This window comes from Mytilus trossulus, chromosome 9, assembly GCF_036588685.1.
Source record: "Mytilus trossulus isolate FHL-02 chromosome 9, PNRI_Mtr1.1.1.hap1, whole genome shotgun sequence".
In the NCBI taxonomy this organism is placed as follows: domain Eukaryota; kingdom Metazoa; phylum Mollusca; class Bivalvia; order Mytilida; family Mytilidae; genus Mytilus; species Mytilus trossulus.
The window spans coordinates 33,688,378-33,712,231 of NC_086381.1; the positions used below are offsets into that span (position 1 = coordinate 33,688,378).

Below are 23,854 nucleotides of genomic sequence, written 5' to 3' on the forward strand. Positions count from 1 at the left end.
AAAGCATATATTAAAGCAAAAAAATAATAATAAAATTTCTTGTGCTGTCTGCAAAAATAAATCGAAATATATACGGTAAATATAGAAAATGTCTTTCATGAAGGTTTACAACTGCACCTATGTGCACTTGCTTTTCTTATTATCAGATGGTTATTAGATATAGCATTAGTCATCGGCGCTTACGATAACGTTCAAATATGATGAAAAACCAAGACTTTTAATGATAGTATTTAAAATCCCGGCATGCAAAAACCAAGAGAAAACGTCATGACCTACAGGAAGTAGTTAATATTTTTTCATTAATTATTGAATTTCTCCTTTATTACTACACATATAGCGATATAACTTTGTGAATATATATCTAATTTCATCATGAACATATTTAAACCATAAGTAAAAAATCGCGAATTCATAAATGATAAAGTAAATAAACAATAGATATTAAATTTCTAATTCCAAATATGTTCATAAAATACTGGATTTCATTTGACATTTCCAAAGCCTTTACTAAATGATTAATAAAGAAAGAACCGTCTGTTCAATAAATTAAGAACATACTAAATTAAACCTACTCGCAGATATTCAATAAACTAACTTTTTATCCGTTTTACACATTTTTTTACACATTTATTAAGACATTTTCGGAAATTAATAAAGTATTTATACGGTCGGAGATGTTAATCGAAAGGGAAATTGATTGAAGCAATCCTGTATACATGTACATCTTAAAGTCAATAATTTGGTCCTGACATGATATATAACATACTTTTGTTTTATTTATCAAGAAATTTACAACTACTTAGTAAGGTTTCAAAGCAAAATTGACATCAGGTGAAACAAGCTATTCTTATTATGTGCGTTTTGTTCTTATAGATCTAAGACAACTTACGTATTTACATATCTCTGGTTTTCAGATGTATTTATTTCAGCGTTCTTAAGGAAGGCATACCAAGTGAAGCGATTCGGAAGAGTGCTAAATTATAAAGTGTAATTTTTAAGTACTAAAACTGGGATATTTCTCTTGATGTATGTACCCAAATGTTATAATCAGCTTTGTAGTTAGTATTTTATAAGTTTTTATAACATACTATTTTAAAATAACCTTTTGTTGAAAAAAATTCACTATGACTTAATTTGTGATCATTATTCATAGTTCATTGACCACCAAAAAATGCATTTGCATTGCGTCAACATAAAGAACAATGTGTCTGTGTTCATAGATGACCACCAACCACCACAGACAAAACACAAAACCAGTTGCAATCTGAAACTAATTTTTATGTGAAATTCTACATAAAAGTCACCACTATTTGTCATTCTGTAAAACATGTAGACTTTTGAAGATTTAAACATTTGCATTATACATTCAATGTCTAATTTAATAAACGATTTAAATTAAAATTGCAATATTTTAGCATGAAAACTATGAAAATCCATGAACCATTACTGAGGGAAAAAAAATTAATTTCCATGAAAATTAGATGTGCCAATACTTATACATCTACATACCTAATATCATTGACCTAATCACAAACTAATACATCTAATACATGATAACTAAGCAAAAGAATATTTCTGATCTGTAATTGTACATTGCTACTTCTGATTTGGGTATTGATCTGAAAAGTCTCACTTATATCTAATATAATATTTAAAGTTCAAATTATAATAATGAAATCTTCTATACCTTTATACAGAAATCCCTCAATTCTGCCATTTTTTTGGCATAACTATTGCCAAACAGAATCCGTGTGTTTAGTGATTCCAAAAATTGTTCAGAAATTTCAATTAATTTTGTTCAACGAATAACGACAACAGTAGTTCAATATTCAGAAATCGATTAAGAGAAAATAAACCCGGGTCACAAACAAAAACCGAGGATAACACATCAACTATAAGAGGTCAACAACAACACAACAGAAACACTTAGCTGCGACAAAAAAAAATACATAGAGAAGGACTATTTGATAACAAATACCATATTTCTGACTGGGTACAGGACATTTTAAGAAAAAAGTGGGTAAAACATGGTTTCATGGATAGCCAAACCTTCCGCTTATATGGAAATGTGAAAAATAGCGCTATAATGACAACATAACGTACCAGGAATACAGTACAAATAAACGCAAGAACACCCAGGACAGAGACATACATAATAATATAATATACTTATAAAAGCACATTAGCCAAGGCGTTGTCAGTTTATTTTCGATTTCTAAGTTTGATTGTCCCTCTGGTATCTTTCATCCCTCTTTTACAATATGTAAACCTCAGAATAACAACGGACACTTCCCATGAATTAACCAGTACACCACAACAGATCTATCAACTGTGCGTCACACCAATGTATCAAAGCCTCAAAATGTGACGTCACAGGTAAATTTTTAAGAATAAAATATACATTTAGATAAAGTTTGTAATGATATTATTTTATGTATTTTCTAACTATTACAAGAATCATTAGTATAGAATTGGGATAGAAATTGTGTAATTATTTGTATTTTCTAAGTAAAAACTGTAAAAAAAATCCTGTACAATTGTTTCGGGAAAGTAAGTTTTTCGAGTAGAAGCGTCAATTGGTTATGTTCTGCATTAAGGGAACAAGTCTCAATGACATGTTTACAAGACGGGTGTATGGACATATTTCACTTCAAACGCAAAGCACTTCACAGATATGTTTAATGATCTTCAATGTTCGTTGTAAATTTTATAACAGCTAATTATGTTGCAACTCTCTTGCGCTATGTAATTTTGTTTTAGAATTTGACTTTTTTTTTGGTTATATGTGAATGTTCAATGTACCTCGACATTTAGCTCTTTTCAATATTCATCAATTTAGAATTTGACTTTTTTTTTGGTTATATGTGAATGTTCAATGTACCTCGACATTTAGCTCTTTTCAATATTCATCAATTTTACATATATCATTAAACGCACGTCACTTTGTTTACCTAAGATATGAAGATTAAGTTTCTAATTGTATTCAAAATCAAAAGGACAGTTCAAATCAAGTTTAGCAAATATTATACTATTATAAACCAAATTATAAAGCATATACCATTCCCACTAGTGAAAAGATCTGAAATGAGAAGTCTGGTATATAACAATAATATTTCAGCCTCTGAATGCTTTGAAAAATAAATATTACAAATCGCCTGTGAGAATATAGACACACTCGTCCCCACTCCATTCCACGACCGTCAACAACGTTGACATTTTATTGTTTGTGGACAGATTATGTAAACATGGTCTAATTACAAATTAGCTCTCAGTTTAATCAAAACGGTTCCAGTGTTTGTTCACTAAACTGGAAAACATAATCTTTTTCATATTAACCTGTATATTTTCCAGACACAAGAAAGGTTACAGAAACGTTTAATTTCCGTGTGATTAATTCAGAAAAAAATTATTTAGCCGAAGACTGTCACATATTGATTGAAATTTTGCTATAGTTTGATTCATACCTAGTTCACATGATAATCTCTATCAAAACAAACACGAACTTCATTTTAATCATTAAAAGTTAAGGAGACATTTTAATTGTATTTTTTTCTAGCCTGGCATACTGGTCCGATCAAACTGAGCGTCACAAGTATACTGACAAGTTGAGCTAGAACACAGGCATTTTTTCTCTCCAGGATATGGATTAACTGACAGAAAATGTACATCTCTGACACCGTTTTCGGTAATTTTCTTCATTGGTGAATATACAAACCTTAGTGCAGATAAACTATAATAACTCTTTTATTGTACTTGATAATTTGTATATCCTTCATTTTCCTTTTACATGTCAAATTTAGTGAATAGGTAAAATGCCGAGGACACAAATCAATACCCTTGTGCCTTATAACCGGTTACCTTTCATTAACTGATTTTTATCAGGTTTAATTCGACGGCTGTCACGTGTGGAACAGGAAACCTGTGTTTTGTTGGCTTCATGTAGCTCAAACTTTAATTTTCTATGTAGTGTTTGAGTCTTGTTTCATATTATATGTCTGTTCCAATCTTCTTTTTTTACAATCTTGTTATATATCTTTGTTCAACCTATGGTTTTTGGTTGGTGTCTTCTATACTTTGAAAAAATCTATTTGTAATAGTACAATTAAAAATCTGACTAAAAACTACGTTATGAAGACAAACAATTAAGTAGTAAAATCACAAAAAAACTGAACTCCGTGAAAAATTTAAAAGTCCCTACTAAAATGACAAAAGCAAAAGATCAAACACATCAAACGAATGGATAACAGCTATCATATTACAGGCATTTCAAAGGTAGAAAATGGTGGATATAACCTGGCTAGCTAAACCTCTCACTTATATAAGTGAGTATAATTCGCATCATATTCATTATATTGGTAACAATATGTGAAAAAAAAAACAGACATAATAAATAAAAAAGTAAATATTAAGGGTACAGCAGTCAACCATCTTAAACACTGTAAAAACATGCATATATGGAAAAAGGAAGAACAAAAATGCATATAAATTCACCAAATGTCAAGGCATCATTTAAAAAATAATTTCGATAACAGTTCGTAAATCATTATTTATTCAAAATAATAATATTAATTTTCATGAAAGTCGAAAAATACAATGTATGTAGTGAATAAATGTAAATGTAAATTAGTAAATATAGCACTCATTACATGTTGCTTAAATTCATTGATACAGTCATAGAACAGTTTTTTATATTTTGTATATACTACCATATGGAGGTCTAACTAGTTTAGCTCTTGGTGCCATAAAATAGTTAGGACGATATGAGTTGAAATATTGCTCTGGCCAGTACCTAGGAGGTTGTGTTCGAGAACGATCGTCCTGTTCTGGAAAGTAAGGAGGTACTGGTCTATAACGGCCATCATGTTCTGGACAGTATCGACAACAATCACGGGTATGCTCGGTTTGCGGAATTGAAGGCTTCTCACTGGCGACAGACACTAAGAAAGAAATAAAAAACACATCCATTTTCAATGTAATATTGAAATGCACCAGCATGACATACAAATGCCCAACTTGAAAATTATAAATATTAATGATTGACAAAATGTCAATTATACTCATTTTTTTTTAATAATAATGATAAATTGAAAATATTGTTTTTTATGATATCGAAATGCTTTTGTGTAAAAAAATCTATGTTTTCAATCAATTTGATTATTAGAATCAAGAATGGTTTCAAACCGAATCCAAAAATATCCCGAGTCATCTTTTTTGTGAGTAAATAAACAAGAATGTGTCCATAGTTCAAGGATGCCCCATTCGAACTCTCATTTTCGATGTTCAGTGGACCGTTAAATTGGGGTTAGAACTCTAATTTGGCATTACAATTAGAACGATTATATCTTAGGGAACATGTGTAATACGTTTCAAGTTGATTATACTTCAATTTCACCAAGAACTACATTGAGCAAAAACTTTAATCTGAATCGGGACAAACGTACAAACGGACGGATGGACGAACGAACGGACGGTTGGAAGGAGAAACAGACAGACGCACAGACAGGAAAACATAATGCTCCTAGGTGGGGCATAAAAAACCATCATTCCTAAAATACATATGTTCAAAAAATTCTTACCGAGTGTATGATGCAGTGTTGGCATTATTTTTACTATGTTTATGCCATTTCAATCAACAACAAAAAAGTTGACATAAAAGAAAATAATTCCTCTTACAGCTGCTAATATTCGTATCTGATATTCTTTTTCTATATGTAATATAAAACTATAATTACCATCGTCCTGAAATTGGAACTTTTCTTCAAATGGTGCTCTTTTCCAAGCTTCGATGGGATAAGCAAATTCTTGAAAAGCATCTGCATCAACGCCTGTTATAAAATGATTTTTATTAAAGACATTAGAAATTAAGATACTAGCATGTGCAAGTTCAAGAATATATTAACGTAGTATCAACGTGTTAACTTATTTCTTCTCAGTTTTAGTTTGCTGTTATCATGTGAGTATTGATAGGTAAACCAAGAGCTAGCTCGTCTGCTTTGCATACTCATTTTCTGGGGGGTTTTTCTTATATCAGTGGGGTGAAATTTTTAATAGTTGCATCTATAAAATTTCTGGACATCGTTTGGTGAAATAGATAGACATTTTAGACATTACAGATATTAACAAACGTTTGTTCATCTGCTTTATTTTAGATATAATTGAGAATGGAAATGAGGAATGTGTCAAAAAGACAAAAACCCGACCATAGAGATAACATAGATTACCTTATAATCTCGCATAAATGCATATGTTTCTGCTAAACACAATGAGGAGCTTTATGACTTTTGAACAGCGGTATACTACTGTTGCCTTCATTTAAATGCAACGAATAAATGTACTACCTTCACATTCTATATCCTTTTTTACTCTCAGTTTCCCACTTAACAGCACAATCAGGAGAATAATTAGAACTAACACAAAACACCATGCCGTTATAACTATCGCACCAATCAAATTCCATGCAAATATCTGAAAAAAATAATTAATTATAGTTTTATCTTTTCATTCATTATTTTGTTAACTCATTATTCTTGATTGTATGCATTTTAAAATAACTATTTGAATTAAAGCTAACTACCTTACGAAGTTATATTAATTTTCTTCGTTTAAGAATTACCGATTCGGGTTGTTTTAAACGAACCATTTTACGACACCGAGAATAATTTTATTTGTAAATAAAATCCTGTTTGGTATGTGCTAAAGTTCTCAACAATTTATTTCTTTATCTTAATTGTAGGTCCATTTTCACTGTACACTTTTTTGTTTAGGGGCAGATGAAAACTCGTCTCCAGCTGCAGAATTTTCTCGCTTTATTCAAGACTTATTGGTGGTTTTCGGATGTTTTCTGCTCTTTAGTCGGTATGTTGTCATTTTGACACATTCCCTATTTCGATTATTCACAATTCATTATTATTTTCTTAAAGAATGATATACATTTTGAAGTATTTATTCTTACAAGGTAAGGTGTCTCTTCGTAAGTCCCGTTTACTTTAGTCTGATAAGCTGCACCATATGTCCGAGAAAAGATCGCAGCGGCTAACACTCCCCAAAAGCCTGGACCAAAATGGACTGAAAAGAAAAAGAATAATCGCCTGTTTTCAATTTTGAAATTAATGCTTTACATATACATTTTTTTTATTTTCATCATCTGCTATAATTTTAGCAGCATTGAGAAGGTTGAATAAGACGAAAACAATGTCATAAAAAGTTTTAGCAAATGAATATATCTAATAAAGAAATAATCTGACACAGTTATTTCACAGTATTATCAATTATCGTATTAAAGACACACATGTATTATTTTAGAGTTTTTATATTCAATATATTTATACAGTTGGTAAATTGGGCCAGCAGTTTTATACAAGCGTAATATATTGTATTTTTTTCTTCTGTTAACATTTCCTGAAAACATGAGCGGGATTGGTTGATTGTTTTGTCAATAAGACAAATATCCACCAAAGTTCAAATGATAACATAAACGGTACTCATGTTGTGTACCATATGCGTATTTCGACATTGAATGTGTTTTCAGTGATAACATTTGAAAATCCAGAGCTAATTAAAAAGATGAAGAGCTATAAACCAAAAAGATCAAAAACGTATAGGCAAAGCCGGGCTAAGAATCAGAGCTTTGCATGAGGGAAATTGTAAGCAAGTATTGGCAACCATACGGCATTCAACTATGAGAAAAATAAGCATACCGTATGGTCGGCTGTAAAAGGTACCGACATGAGAATTGGAATGTGAAAACTAACGCTCTAATTTATAATAAGGTATTTTCAACATACCTCTTCAACGATTTTCGGTACTCATCTATCTTCGGAATTAAATATTTTGCTTTGAGCGTTTCTGATGAAAGTAAATCAAGAAAAGTGCTTCGGACGCAAGAAATTATTAAACGTGTTGTTTTCAATTTTTTTTATAACAAAACAATGTATGAATTCTTATTTCAAAAACGGCAGTTGATAAAATTACGTTTTTCTAGTTCTTACGTAATTCCCAGTATATCAGTTCGACGTGTATTATGATTTTAAAACACCTTTGACGTTCATTTATAGTAAAGCATTAACTAATACCTGCAAATGTCTCTGCTGGATCGTCAACCATACAAAGGTACACCACAAAGCTGTAGAACATATAGACAAGACCTCCTATCAAACCAACAACGAATGATATATAAGGGTAGTAACTATCACACCCAGCGGCAACCGACACCTATAACAATGAGTCAGAAAAAAGACTTCCTTTAAAATTTTGCATGAACATTTTTTACTGAAACAAATTTTGTTTAGTTGAGATTAAATCCTCCAAACAGTTGAGCAACCATCTGAGGAAGTAGTGAAACTTATTCTTTTCGCGATATTTTTTAATTCATTTCAGTTATGCAAAAATGTGTTTACATTCTTGTAATTTCTCTAATAATTTCAATTTAGAATATTTTATACTGAAAGATATTAAAGGAGCACTGCCTACGAGACATATAAAAATAGCTTATACATTATTTTTTTGCTCAATCATTAATGAAATGCAAATAGTGAAATAATAATTCGCTTTAAGCAGCCAGTATGGTTCAATTTTGTCAAAATACGCTAAAAAACATTGATTATGAATTATTCCGTATTCATATGAACTTCAGTTTAACCCCTAAGCTTGAGATAGATAACAAGTGAATTGTTTGTGTTAAGTTATTTGACGGAAAAAAAATGTCAACATTGAAAGTGAAACAAATGTTCATCATTTGATTGACTGATTCAATCCACCAAAAACATTCTTATACAGATAAAAACGAAGATAAACATTTATTTTTCATCTATAATTTGAAATCAAATAGACCTAGAAAAATCCAACAGCACGTGTTTGCTTAATCTATTTATATCTTAAGTTCTGTTTACATCGCTTATATGGTCATCGGATGACGTAAGAGGTCAACTCAATAGTTAATTTAATGGTATCTAAACTAATTTACACACGAAATGGAGATACGTATTTTCATCCCCGTGCCCTGTTAATTGTTTATTTTAGACTTTTAATAGTTTGGATAAATGTATTAAATTGTTAAAAAATCAAATATGAGAATTTGATTTATATCTATGAACATGAATTTGACAGCTAGTGACCCTTTAAGTCAGTCAAGGCAATACTCGTTGTGAATAGCACGAATCCAAAAAAAGACTTCCTAATTAACAAAATGATATTTGTCAATTGCAACTTTTAATAAACAATATATGTAACCTTCGAATCAATTATTTATGTTGTCTTATCCTTTGTACAAAACAGTTCTTGAAGCAGTTGCCTTGAAATAGTCTGTCATTATAAAGACTGTCATATTTACATAGAAATTTAATCTTTATATGCTATAAGAATTCGAGTGAGAAAACAAGATATTTCATTCAAAACAAATATATTTCATTCAAAACAAATATATTTCATATCATGAAAACATGCAAATGGTTCACTCGTGTGTTATCAATAACTTGAATGACGACTTATAATAATTTTTTTTGGCTAGCTGTATTGGATAAAAGAAAACTGTTTAAACACTTCAAATAAACAACCAGAGGTCGACTTTATACACCAGTACTGAAGAACAAAGACACTAAAATATACTCACAGAACCAACTAATGCAGCATTGACGACAGCTTGTATCATTGGCCAGTGGAATTTCCTTTTCGACTGGAAAAAAAGGTTAAAAATGAAGGCTTTAGAAGGGATTCATTACAAGTACTTTCATTTTCCCAAGCTCGACAGTGTTTCTTGAAAATACATATTTGTTTATCCTAACTGGCGTTACAATTGCTAGATATTGATAAAAAAAATATTCATAATAAACATGTTTTTCTACTAGTATTTCAATATATTTTTTGACGACTAGCATATTGTCTGCTAAAATTATTTGTTGTTTGCCTATGTTTACAACTCATTAATCCACTTACCATGTCGACGCATTCTGATTCGTTCCTTCTAGAATTCCCTTAGTTTTTTGTTTTTTTATCTTTTATTTTATTTTTATGATATAAATGGATATATAAGTTTGGAACATCGGTACACTACTGTTGCCTTTAATTCAATCTGCATTTTATAGATAAAAACGTGGGAATTGCGTTAACTCCATAGAGATACCGGATGCATTGACAGAGTAAGAGTTTCCTGTTATGGATGCATCATCCTCTATGCAATTTCAAACTCGTTCAAATTTCAGAATAGGGAACAAGACACAACCGGTAAATTCAAATATCAAACGACCATTGTGTTTTTAATTTAAGACCAAAATAAAAATGTCTTTCGGGAGTTGAATGTAGATTTTCATCGTCCTTTTTTATAAGAGGATGGATTTTGTAATTTTCCAACAATCCCTTTTGTGTATAAGTAGAATTATGAGAGTTGTTTCTATCTTAAGTTCTTTGATTTTGAATGAACCGCCTCAAACTTCTTTGGATGTGTGCTCATAGTTCATCGTAGACTTTGAATGTGTTTCTAAATGTAGGATCAAATAATTTTTTCATCTGATACGCTGGGAACACTATAAGTTGTCCTTAGTTTATGGTGCCAAGGTACCCGGTTATATCATGGCCAGCATTGTTATATATGAATGTGGAAAATTTACAAAAGGAATTGGAAGGATATAAATGTTCTTTTACGAAAATAAATATTCTGTCATAAAAGTTATCAAAGGTACCAGGATTATAATTTAGTACGCCAGCCGCGCGTTTCGTCTACACAAGACTCATCAGTGACGCTCATATCAAAATATTTATAAAGCCAAACAAGTATAAGGTTGAAGAGCATTGAGGATCCAAAATTTTAAAAAGTTGAAAATCTTCAATATGGACTTGGATTTTCCTGTTTATTATTTGTACAGGGGATAATTTTAAACTTCTTCTACAATATTGTGATGGTGTAAATGAAATGTGTTAATTAAAGGAAAATATGCCTTAATGAACTTAATTAGTTGATTCGCAGTGCAAACATTCACTCGTAATTCAAAGTATTGGGAAACTGGATGTAGATATGCGACAGATCAGAGGTTACAATCACCTCTGTCAAACAGCTCACTAAATAAGATTTTTTTTCTTTATGGGCTAAAAGTGGAACGGAAATATATGTTGAAGGTGAATTTAACATAGCCCCCAATTTGTATAGAGTCGGGATATAATGAATAGTTCACTGATTATAATAAATCGGAATCACAGTCTCAAGCGCCATATTGTTAAATATCAGCTTTCATGTCTTGTGGACTTGTCTTACTGTTCGGTAATCATAATACATCTGTATTACTTGAATAAAGCTTGTAAGATAATGCAATGTATAGTAAATGTTCGTGTTATACAGTAAACCTAACGAGTATAAAATAATCTGTTGAATGGCAGTTGTACCTACCGAACTTTGATTTAGGTTATTTAATGCACAAGCCAGCAGAAAAACCACAAATGTAGATCCTAAGCTAGCGAGAAAATTATTGATGATAACAATAGCTAACATGTCTGAATTGGCCTGACTATTGGTTGCAATGACTCTGGTTAGCTGCAATGTTATCAAACCACAGTATATAACTATACCACCAAAGCCTGTCATCTACAATATACAAAAAGATGGGAATAGTAATTACTTCTACAATATTTCCTTTAGATAGATACATTTACATACTATTTACTAAGTTATGCGCTTGTCATCATTTTGGTATATAAAAAAACGCATTTGATTGCCTCGTGAAATTAACTCTAAAAATAATAAAACTGCACTCTATACATGAATCAATAAGACTGACTGAAATAAAGTTAAGATTGTCCATTGTCATGGATTTAGGATTAAGAAAACTTTTACGGGTTTGCAAAAGTAGTGTTTAAAATTTCGGAATGATAGTACAAACAAACTAAACATTTAAATCTTATATGTATTGTAATTTAGAAAAAAAAACTAGACAATTTTTGGAGTACTTATACATTGTTTTAATAATTTCATACCGGAGCTGAATGTGAATGCAAAATTTTAAAGGCAGACTTTTTTCTGGTTCTTTCTTGTCGTGGTCTACAGATCATGGCGCCAACAAATCCAGATATTCCACCAGCTACATGTATAACACAGCTACCACCTACGTCCTGTAACAATTATGGAGGTTTTATTATAAGTAATACTTTTTTTTTTATTATTTTTATTTGTTCTGTTGGTCCTTTTCAATAGAATAACATTCATTTACAAAAGTATAATTATAAAGGTTTTTTTTTAGCCAGGGTTACCAATAACACTTCTGTTGACTATCTGGCAAAATCATTAGCTCATAATGGTATTTATTTCAATTTGGACTAGGAAAACTTTAATACCATTAGAATTACATCTTTCAACTGTTTATATGGTTTGGCTACTTAAACATTGCTAGCGGTGACGGGATTGCTTCCCTGGAATAGTTGATACTAAGCTAGCCATGAGCGGTTGGGATAATGAAGTTCTTCTTAAGCTCAGTCGGTTATAGTGTTGCTTTGAAATATCGAGAGGAGTTCCAGTTCCGGGGTAGAAAAAGTGAATTTGTAATAAGAATCATGCTATCTGGTTAAACAACATTAAAGACTCCATGACTAAACTGATAGGGTAAAAGTGCACAATTCATAGAATCCTTTAACTGTGTTCATCCAGTTGCTTCATTATGAATCCGTCAACTCGTGTTGAACTGTAGCTCATTATTAAAAAATAAATAAAAAGACAAATTATCTATTTAACCTCGGGCACAATAGTTGTTCACGAAGACATAATATATGATCGATGGAAGGCAAGCCTGCCAATATAAACACACACGAACACAACACAAAGAATATCATCCTACAATAACATAAAAGATGGAAATTAATGGAAATAAAAAAATCCATATATAGTGCAGAACGGTGCAATTAATGAAAAGTGAGCGTTAAGATTTAATAAAAAGATTAATCAGTAACAGACAGAGTGTACGATCAATTCAACATGGCATAGTGATACCACAATCATATTATCCATGATAATCGTTATCGTAATATGATTTGACGATATTGTACGATAGTTAACAGATAAATATGTTCCTTTGGGTTATTCAACTGGAGGAAATTCACATATTGGATTGAAGTTGGGATATTGAGTTGATTTTTTTTAAATTTTTCTATACATTTATTGGCGTATATTTCTATTTCATTTATTGTTCATGTGTTGTGTTAATTTCACATATGTATGAATTGAGATCGAAATCAGATCATTTATCAGATCTGCCTACTACAAAATCTTAGTCTGACCTTGAAAACTACATCTGCTTTGTCTCGTAAATGAACTGTTTGTAACCATCCTTCCTCGTCCCAAGCCCAATGAACAACGACTGGATGAATGAAAACTAAAATAAAAATAAACATTTGTGTGATACGAATAGAATTATGGATTTACATCAAAATTTATCTAATACTTGTTATTTACTGAATATCAAATGTTTTAATTTAAACTTACGTCAAATTCTCATGAATATAAAAGATTTTTATAAAGGAAAAGTATGAATAAGTAGTTTGGACATTTTTGCATATTGGTGTTGATATCAACCTAATGCAGTTCGAAATTCTGACAAAATTGCAATTTGTTTTAAGTCATAAGAAACCTTAAAAAAAATAATACATATGGTTTTTTTATAACTCAATGGATAGCTTTCATTATAAAACGTTAAACTTCGGCTTCAAAACACGAACTTTAAATACCTGCCATATATTCACAACAACACTGACAGATTGAAAACCAAATTGACGATTATACCACATTTATGCAAAAAAAGTGATAAATTCGTGCACAAGAGACTAAGTTTATGATGTTTGTGTGCATTGGTTCAAGAATTGGAAGAACATTACAGGTAGTGAAAAGTCTTTAAAAAGGGAAATGTGCCACAAGAAACCACTAAACGATATCAGCAGTCCCTATCAATAATTGTTGTAAATACCAAACTATTACTAATGACAATGAGCTGTTTGTTTAACACAAACTCCAAGGATTCCCATCTTAAAAAATCGAAATAACATGTGGTCAAATATATAATATATATATTTAATAATTGTGAATTTTTTCTTATTTTGACTCAAATAAAAGGAAAACAATGCGACTACTTCATACAAAATACATATTGTGACTTTTTTTCCTGTGACTTTTTTCCGTGACTTTTTTTCCTGTGACTTTTTTTCCTACATTCTAATTTTTCACCGGTCACTCGTTTCTTATGACTTTAATTAAGATTTCAATCAAAACCTATAGTTGTTAACTTCGATATCATGTTGGTCTCTGATGGAGAGTTGTCGTATTGGCAATCATACCACTTCTTATTATCTGTATAACCAACTGGTGTAGAAGAACGAAGTACAAAGTGACAAAATAAAGCATATAAACAATCATCAAAGATATGTATTTCACTTCATGGTTACAGAAAGGGTTACGTACACTTATTAATTAAGGAAGTATTTTTTTGTAATTGGTCATTTGAAAGGTACGAATTTGAAAGGTACGATAGTAAATTTTGAAAATGTCTAACTTGAGTTTTTGAACCATATCTCTTCTAAAATGTTGTTTTCTATATATACATATCTTCAAATTGAAATCTTAAATACGCGGTTCAAAGCTAAACATCTTTTAAAGAGGCACTTGCTGTCAAATTCATTTTAACCGTCTCATATGTGATTATAACATACTAAACCGTGTATGAAAATTGTGAAAAGTTCAAAACTAACCACTTACAATGCATGGAAAATTTCGTCTGTATTTTGGTCTAGACGTCATATAATTAACAATCGATATGACATCCGGAGACTGCCGACGGTCATATAACCCAATACAAACATAAATATAGATATAAATAGATAGATAGATAGATAGCAACATCGTGCAATGGAATTTTTCTAGGTCTGTTTAATTTCATATTATAGGTTAGGAATAAATGTCAATCAGAGTCATTACCTTATAAGAAAGTTTTTTTTTTGGATCAAATCAGTGAATCAAATGGTTAACCCTTGTTTCACTTTCAATGTTTACATTTCTTCCCTTTTAAAATAACTGGACATGCCTTAGTTAGGCGCAACACTTCTAAAACTTAAGGGTTGAATTGAAGGTCACATGAATACGGATTCAATTAAGTCAAATTATTCACTTGCAAGTGAATAATACATCACTTGCAAGTGAATAATACATCAGAAATAAACAAAATATTTTTTTTTAATATCTCGTAGCTGATGTCATCTTAATTGTGACTTCACAGATAATTACTAAATATTACATGTTTTTGTTCAAACTTACGTCAAATTCTAATCAATATAGAAGAATTTTTAAAAGGAATCGTATACAAGCGTAGTTTGTACATTTTTGTAGCAATGTAAAAATAACCACCTCTCACCTTTCGACAGACTCATTAGCAATAATTACACAAAGCCATGAAGTGGAATGTAAATCGTAATAGATTGTAAATATGCTTTATGGGGTATGGATAGGAGTCCGTCGTTTCGGTATCCTAAATTTATGTCATTTATCTTTAATATTCATATTTCTGCCCATCATTTTTCATTCTTTGCATTTGAATTCTCGTTATTCTCTATTCTTTTTTTAAAACTTATTTTTCTCTACTATTTTTTCTGCACTTTTTGCCCATTATTATATGTTATGTGTACCCCCAACTTGACCCTCTTTTATTTTATCACTTGGCACTTAAATAGAGTTAACAAATCATGTTACACAATAATTATTGAAAATAATAACGTGTCCATAATAATTAAACAAAAGTTCATAGAATTGCAATGAATGAAATTTAAAATTATATTTCATTATCATTTCTAATGCACCAAGAAACGTTCTTATATTTTTTTTATTTTTTGTTTGATTTTTAAACTGAGATTTATATGATCCTATATTACTGGTGAAAAGCTGAAATCGCAGTAGTTGTTCTGTTTAATTAGTATATTTTTGGTGACGTTTGACAATAGATGTGACGTAGAAATTCCTATTCAAAGTGTCATGGAAGTATTATATTGATACTAAAATACTTCCGTGAATCTGCTATCTTTGTCTTTTCATATCTAAATATATTTCATTTGCTTTCCAGCCCTAAGTCATGAAAATAGCTAATGGGGGTTAATCAAAAACAAAATTGGTAAATTTAGATTCTATCATTTTAACATCATATTTTTTTTATAACATAATTAATACTCTTATATATCTTTATACGTACAGGCAAGAAACAGTGATAACACGAAGTATGTGATTGGTCTTCCTCGTTCAATGATTCCTCCGCATGATATATTAACAACAAACATCGTATAGCAGGCATGTAGTGCCCAAGGAATGTAATCTGTGGAAACCATTTCTGATCCAAACCATTTCCTCCTATGGCCAATGAACTTATTGCCTGACATCCATGCAAAGGTGTAACCGACACCCCATACACAAAACAAAACTATGACTTTGAAAAACAATAAAAATGCAAGGTTAGTTGTAATACAAACGTGTTTATTCTTTTTTTAATGAGATAGCTGTCATTTTATTTACTAGTAATCAAATAAAGTCTTTGAAGTAAATTACGTTTTACTTAAGAATTGAATGCTTCTTTTTGTAACTTTATTGGGATGTAAAAGCGTTGACCGAAGTACATTGTGTATGAAGCGCAAAAGCGCTTCATTCTAAAAATGTGCGCACGGTCAACGCTTTTACAACCCTATGAATTAAAATTAAGAATGGAAATGGGGAGTGTATCAAAGAGACAACAACCCGTCCATAGAAAAAACAACAGCAGAAGGTCACCAACGGGTCTTCAATGTAACTAGAAATTCCCGCACCCGGAGGCGTCCTTCAGCTGGCCCCTAAACAAATATATACTAGTTCAGTGATAATGAACGCCATACTAATTTCCAAATTGTACACAAGAAACCAAAATTAAAATAATACAAGACTAACAAAGATCAGAGGCTCCTGCCTTGGGACAGGCGCAAAAATGCGGCGGGGTTAAACATGTTTATGAGATCTCAACCCTCCCCCTATACCTTTAGCCAATGTAGAAAAGTAAACGCATAACAATATTTACATTTAAAATTTAATTCAAGAGAAGTCCGAGTCTGATGTCAGAAGATGTAACCAAAGAAAATGAACAAAATGACAATTATACATAAATAACAACAGACTACTAGCAGTTAACTGACATGCCAGCTCCAGACTTCAATTAAACTGATAGAAAGATTATGATTTCATCATATGAATATCAGGCACAATCCTTCCCGTTAGGGGTTTAGTATCATACCATCATAACATATATGAGAAGAACATAACCAGTGCCATGCCAACAACTGGTTTTTGAATAAATGTGTTTAGTTCCGATGCAAAGACCCTATAAGTGAATCAATATTAACGCCAAAATATACAATCTTTAATGACCTGACAACAGTATCGTAACTATATCCCTTCGTAATAAGTCTATTTAAAGATTTTGTTAGTTTCTGTGGTGAATACTGACATTTTTGTGCTTTATACAGAATATTTCCATAAAAAAATGGATGTGAAATACCTAAACGTATAAGAAGTCTGCATGTTGAGCTATATTTACGAATGATGCCCTTATACCAATGATAAAATTTAGTAAATGTTTTGACTAGTTTGTGATATCGAAAACCCTGGTGTTATAAATTTTCAGTAATACATAAATTTCTCTCGTTAAAATCTAAAACATTGTTACATACACGAGCGAATCGTACAAGTTGAGATATATAAACACCGTAAGATGGTGACAAGGGAACGTCACTATCTAAAAATGGATAATTATTAACGATAGGAAAGAAAAATCATTTCTTTTATCATAAATTTTAGTATTAAGCTTTCCGTTAGTGATATAGATATCAAGATCGAGGAAAGGGCAGTGGTCATTGTTAGTATTAGCTTTATTCAAAGTAAGTTCAACAGGATAAATTTCTTTATTATACATACTGAAGTCGTCATTATTGAGAGCCAAAATGTCATCCAAATATCTAAAAGTATTATTAAATTTGTTTATCAGATGTTGTGTCGATGGGTCTTTGCTGATTTTTGTCATAAATTGTAACTCATAGCAAAACAAAAACAGGTCCACAATAAGTGGTGCACAGTTAGTCCCCATTGGAATTCCGCTAACCAGTCAATATACGGAATCTCCAAAGCGAACAAAAATGTTATCTAGTAAAAATTCAAGGGCATATATAGTATCAAAGCATGTCCAATTGACATAGTTTTTTGTTTATTGCTACTAAAAAATGACCTAAAGAGTTTGAACATATATATTCACATTCTGACTTTTTTAAATGCCCATTTAATTAGGTGGGTGAATTTTTCTTAATGAGAATGTGAGGCAATGTGGTATACAGGGTAGAAAATCAAAACTTTGAACAAAAGTTTCAAAAAGAAGCATCCAATACTTATAATTACATTTTTTTTAGCTAGGATCATGAATACACGATTTGCATCAAGTTTTTTATTTATGCTGAGTTCAAACGTAATTCGAATTCGATTCGCATTAACTTATTCGAATAAGTTTAATTCGCATTCGAAACGTTTTACGTCCTATCGTCAATTCTAATTCGAAATGAAATGCGCGTCAAATTCGCTTTACTGTCCAAACGACGTTAACTTTTGATTCGTATTAACAAAAACATATTTCTAATGCGAATTGATGCTGAGTTCACACGTAATTCGAATTCGATTCGCATTAACTAATTCGAATTAGTTTAATTCGCATTCGAAACGTTTTACGTCCTAACGTCAATTCGAATTCCAATACGCGTCAAATTCGCTTTACTGTCCAAACGACGTTAACTTTTAATTCGTTTTAACTTTTTAATGCGAATTAACTATTTCGAATTAGTTAATTCGAATCAATTCGAATTAAAAAAAGAAGAGTGTGTGAACGCGATAAGCGAATTCGATTCGCATTCGATTCGAATTCAATTTTTTAAGTTTTATTGTGTAATGCAATTGCTTACGGAATAACACGTGATGTGCAGTTAGCCAATCAGAATAACGTATTATAATGAAACATACATCTAATTTAATTATTAATCAAATGAGTTATCGTATCTCTAAGAGCATTCGTATACAAATCCAAAATTGGTCAAATGAAAATATAGCATTGTTCTTTGGTTGCTTTATTTCATTCTAGGATTTTACCCCCTTCAATGCCGCTTTTCTTGACGCAGGGAATGTTCTCATTTTGAAAGGAGAATAAGGTCATTTTGTAACCCTTGAATTCAAAACTCGAAAATAGCATTATAATGGTGCAGGGTAAAACTTACACATGTTGATAAAAACAGCAATGTATGGTGTCAATGCATTTCTGGCACGGGATAAACCAGAGTAAAGCAATCCAAACCCACCTTGTGACACTGAAATAGGAAACATATCAATAAATCCATCATAGCCTTTATTAGGATTTAAATTGTGTACGGCTCTAAGAAAATACCTTACAGTTCTCAATGTACATGACAAATGTAAAATAAAGTTTGTCTGTATGCCGTATGTCTATCACTTGTACTTTATAAGATAAATAAGTAAATTTATTGAAATAAAGTCCAGACATTTAACTATCATCTAATATAAATGCATGTAACTGCAGTTGCAATATTGGCAAAGAGGCAGAAAATCTTTTCATAATGTTATTTTCGAAATATTGGTCACAATATATACCAGACGAGTTCATTACGTACTAATTAATTTGAATGGGGAATTTTTAGCATTAGTCTATGATAATGGAGCGATAATGAGTTCTTTGAGTAGCAATAACGTCTCTTTTCATATAGTTTAGTTATCTTTTTGCGAATAGAGACATCTGAAAGATGTAGAACAAAAATAAGCAAAGAATCCATTAAACCAAAATTTATATACCGTTATTATTTTTTAGTAGATGAAAAAAAATCGTATGATTATCTATGTATGGTCAATTTGAACGAGTATTCGCGTAATCTTTTAGATGGCAATTTTTCTTGGTGTAATGTCAATATTAGATAGTGGGTGCTGTAATTATTATGAAGAGGACACTTAAAATAGATAATACCAAATGTGCAAATTGGTCAAATCAATTATTCAAGAAGAATTCGTCTCTTCTTAAGATTTGAAAATCAAACAAATCATCATAATTATATACATATACAAGAAAACAATAAAAAGACAAACTTTAAAGTCCAAGCCACAATCAAACCCACGTTTAAAAAGACAATTGTTACTGCTTTCTAACTTTAGAGCGTAATTGAAATAATATGAGTAAGTTTAGCTCGAAATGTTCGCTTTGAAATAACTTTTTTTCAAATCATAACATTGTTAAACTTAAAATACTAAGAGTAACAAACATGTTTAAAACCGCCAAATTATGTATGTATGTGCCTGTCCCAAGTCAGGAGCCTGTAATTCAGTGGTTTTCCTTTTTTTGGTACATTAATCTTATTTTTCTCGTTTGAATTGTTTTACATTTGTGATTTCGGGGCCTTTCATAGCTGACTATGCGGTATGGGCTTTGTTCATTGTTGAAGGCCGTACGGTGACCTATAGTTGTTAATTTATGTGTCAATCGGTTTGTTGTGGAGAGTTGTCTCATTGACAATCATACCAAATCTTCTTTTTTTTATATGTATCCAAGATTAAAATTACTTACAGATCATGAAGATGATGCTTAGGATTTGAATGCCTTTTCTCGACTCAACGCTGAGAGCTAAAGACACCTCGACTGATGTAGTGTTGCTTAGCTGAGCAAGTACATGTAATAATGGTTGGTTAACCATGACTAGTCTAAAATTAATATGACAATTCTGTGATATCATTAAAAACATAGTTTATAATTTTGGTTTCAGATTTCTAGAGAATGCATTTCAAAAGTATCAACTATTTCAGAACAAAAATGCATGGTGATTACAATCTGTATTTGTCTAGATGTTTTCTGATTCTAATTTCCTTCTTTCACGTGCAAACCTTCTGCAAATTATATTTGTAAGTCTACTAATAGTACTGTCAGTTGAAATCACTTACGGTTCGTTTAAAATGTTGTTTCAGATCTAGAAGTTTATGGACTTATGTTATTATCATTAATAAGATTCCAGTAGCTGCTATAAATCATGCATGGAACTTTGTTTTAAAATTAAAACTTTATAGGTCTATTCATTGTTGCTTTCTCAATGCCCAGTGGCAAATATCACATACATATTTAGGAGGAGAGAAAAAATACTATTAATACCATCATTAAAAGGTAGATCACGCACCGTAGTGGAATCGGGTCGACCGGGAAGAACAGTGAGAAATAAGAACTGACACCTGAGATTAAAGGTATTATGAGTGTGGGCATACGTGTCGTCTTGCAACAAGGTGGTGGTGGGGGAGGGGGTAAGAGGGGTCCTGATTCCAAAATCCCGGGCTTGAAAACACAAAATCCCGAGGTCCTGAATTTAAATAAATCTAAATCTCGACATCCCGAAATTCAAAAATAGAATTCATGGATCCCGAAAGGTTCAATCCCGCGAAATCCCGAGCTTAAAAACACCCGATCCCGGGGTCCCAATAAAGCTCCTATCACCCTCACCAATCCATAGCGAAGAGTTGTTAAAAGGTCTGTAAAAGTACCTCATAAGGTTTCGTCATAAGCTCGTCTCATCAACGTATGTTGTAAGTACAAAAACGTATTCACATCTGCAAAAGGTTTCATTTGATTCGTGTAATACCGTGTACAAAAACGTATTCACATCTGCAAAAGGTTTCATTTGATTCGTGTATTTCCGTGTACAAAGTGCAACAAGCACAACCAAACAGAATCAGAACCATCAGTAGTGATTTTGAATCAATTGATTGTAGAGTGCTTACCATCCAGTGGCAACTATTATATTTTTTCTTGAGACGATATTTTTATTGGAAGACAGGTGTGACGGAAGGGGCAACATATATTCTTACAAGATGTTCAAAATTTGTTTCCCGTTACAGTGCATCTACAAACGATCAATGGATTGACCAAAATGCAGATCGATGAAGTAAAAAACAAAATTTTGATCAAATATCTGTAGTGTGTGCTAATAGAGCTCGTTCTATTAAAAAGGATCTCCCTTTGAAACATGTTCATGAAATTTTATCTATTCACTTATTCAGGTTGGGAACAACCCCTCAGTAAATGAGTGGTAACCCCTCAATGTAATGACTATTCCTTTTCTGAGGGGTACATTTCAAGTGATTAAACTTTTGTTGTTTTTGTTGTACGTTTTAGTACAAATGAGCATATGTTTAGCAGCATATGTTTATAGTATTTGAAGATTTTGTTCTTTAAGAACTATGCATTTATCTGGTATTATATGGTCAAAACATGTCCAACAATTATGTTATATTCCTGGACTTATGGATCGTCTTTCTAATTAAAAATAATGGAACCCCTATTTTAGAAAAGTTATTCAAAACAGAATGAATTTTACCCTTTAAAGTTAGAAATTCGAAGTTTTTCTTTTTTTCTTTTTTTTCTTTTTTACCACAGCAAAATAACCCCTTGCATGAGGATAGTCCCTCATTGAAAGGGTATCCCTTACTTAAAGGATATTCCACATTTGGAGGGTTGTTCCTAACCTAGCTATTATTTGGAAGTGCAATCAAAGCAATCGATCTATCAAGGTTAAATGTTTAATAGCACAGCTGCACAGCAATAGAAATTGAAAATATAGGTGTGCACTATTATAAAGTACATAGCAAATGCAATGAATACAACAGAAGATTCTTGAAATCTTTGTTATAGATAATGTCATGCTGTCTGTTTCTGTTGGAGCAAATATTCTATATATAACGATTACTTTAAATTTGTAATATTTGTTCCAGTGTAAATAATATTCCAGAATATGTCTTCCATTTATAATTAATATTTTGAAGGAACTTCTATATATGAAACTTAAATGTAATTTCAAAATAGATATATATTACCAATGTTCGAATAAAATATTGAGTAAGACAAAAGTAAAGGTCGATAGATGGAACATAAAATTTATAGTTTCCAACCCTGGCTTTCAAAGAAATGAAGTTAAAATGTTTGTAATTGCCAACTAAGATACTTTAAAACTGCAACAACTAGTCGTGTAGTGTTCCTTACCTTTTACTGTAGCTTTTATTATAAACAAATCATTGTCATGTGTTTGTGTACTAGTGTGCCATTCCGTCAACTCGAATAATAAGTGAACACAGGTGAGTTTGATTGGGTGAGATATCGGGGATCTCCAGAGGATAGGCCGGATTGAACGTGTTTTGCTGTTCGTGTATGCCCGAGTTCCGACTTACATATTGAATTTTCAATTTGTACTGTAATATAAATTTTGACAGATAAAACATATATGGAAAAAAAATCGTGTAAAATGGCACTAAAGCTGATGGCATGTTTGGTGTCCTTGTTATTGCAAGGGTCTACATGTATTCCCCGAAACATCCCTCGTATATGCAGACTGAATGGAACGTTGAAAGAAATTTAGGTATACAACCAGGTGTTCCACAGGGCGCAGCTATATACGACTGCAGAGGTTGAATACTGAACGGTTGGGGCAAGTATGGACACAACATTCAAGCTGGGTGATTAAATAGTTGACACAGCATAGGTTTCTGAAACAAAATGAATGTGGTCTAATGAACTTATTTGATTTTATTTACTTTTGAGCAATTCACTGTGCTAATTAATATTAATCCTCTAAAAAAAATATTTTAAGAAAGGAGCTGGCCCCAAAATTTAGCAGTTTTATAAAAATAATAAATTATAGATTTTCAATTATTTATTGGACAGAGGAATGCTTCTGCTACATAAATATGGGCTGTTTTTGAGAATACGATGCATATATATCGGGTTGTAGCACCATTAAGTCATGCTAAATTACT

At 31.4% G+C, this 23,854-nt stretch overlaps 1 protein-coding gene across 1 annotated transcript; it reads right to left on the bottom strand.

Moving 5' to 3' along the window:
• Positions 1-4,528: 4,528 nt before the first annotated feature.
• LOC134685606 (putative ammonium transporter 1) lies at positions 4,529-23,209 on the bottom strand. The gene is made up of 13 exons (XM_063545509.1): positions 23,085-23,209; positions 20,631-20,764; positions 19,279-19,368; positions 16,200-16,430; positions 13,252-13,346; positions 11,959-12,093; positions 11,375-11,569; positions 9,608-9,670; positions 8,073-8,211; positions 6,953-7,065; positions 6,339-6,465; positions 5,733-5,825; positions 4,529-4,937 (listed from the first exon to the last, which is right to left on the bottom strand). Exons 2-13 carry the CDS (start codon positions 20,755-20,757, stop codon positions 4,687-4,689), a joined length of 1,659 nt encoding a protein of 552 aa, XP_063401579.1. The 5' UTR covers positions 20,758-20,764; positions 23,085-23,209; the 3' UTR covers positions 4,529-4,686.
• Between the last annotated feature and the right edge of the window lie 645 nt (positions 23,210-23,854).

What these genes read in the sequence shown, in the direction of transcription:
- LOC134685606 (XM_063545509.1), bottom strand. Translation starts at nt 20,757, where the DNA reads ATGGTTAACCAACCATTATTACATGTACTTGCTCAGCTAAGCAACACT. An exon ending in AAGCAGATGTAGTTTTCAAG is followed by an intron (nt 12,094 to 13,251) that starts GTCAGACTAAGA and finishes TAATTGTTACAG; the next exon opens with GACGTAGGTGGTAGCTGTGT. An exon ending in ACGAAGAGACACCTTACCTT is followed by an intron (nt 6,466 to 6,952) that starts GTAAGAATAAAT and finishes TATTTTTTTCAG; the next exon opens with ATATTTGCATGGAATTTGAT.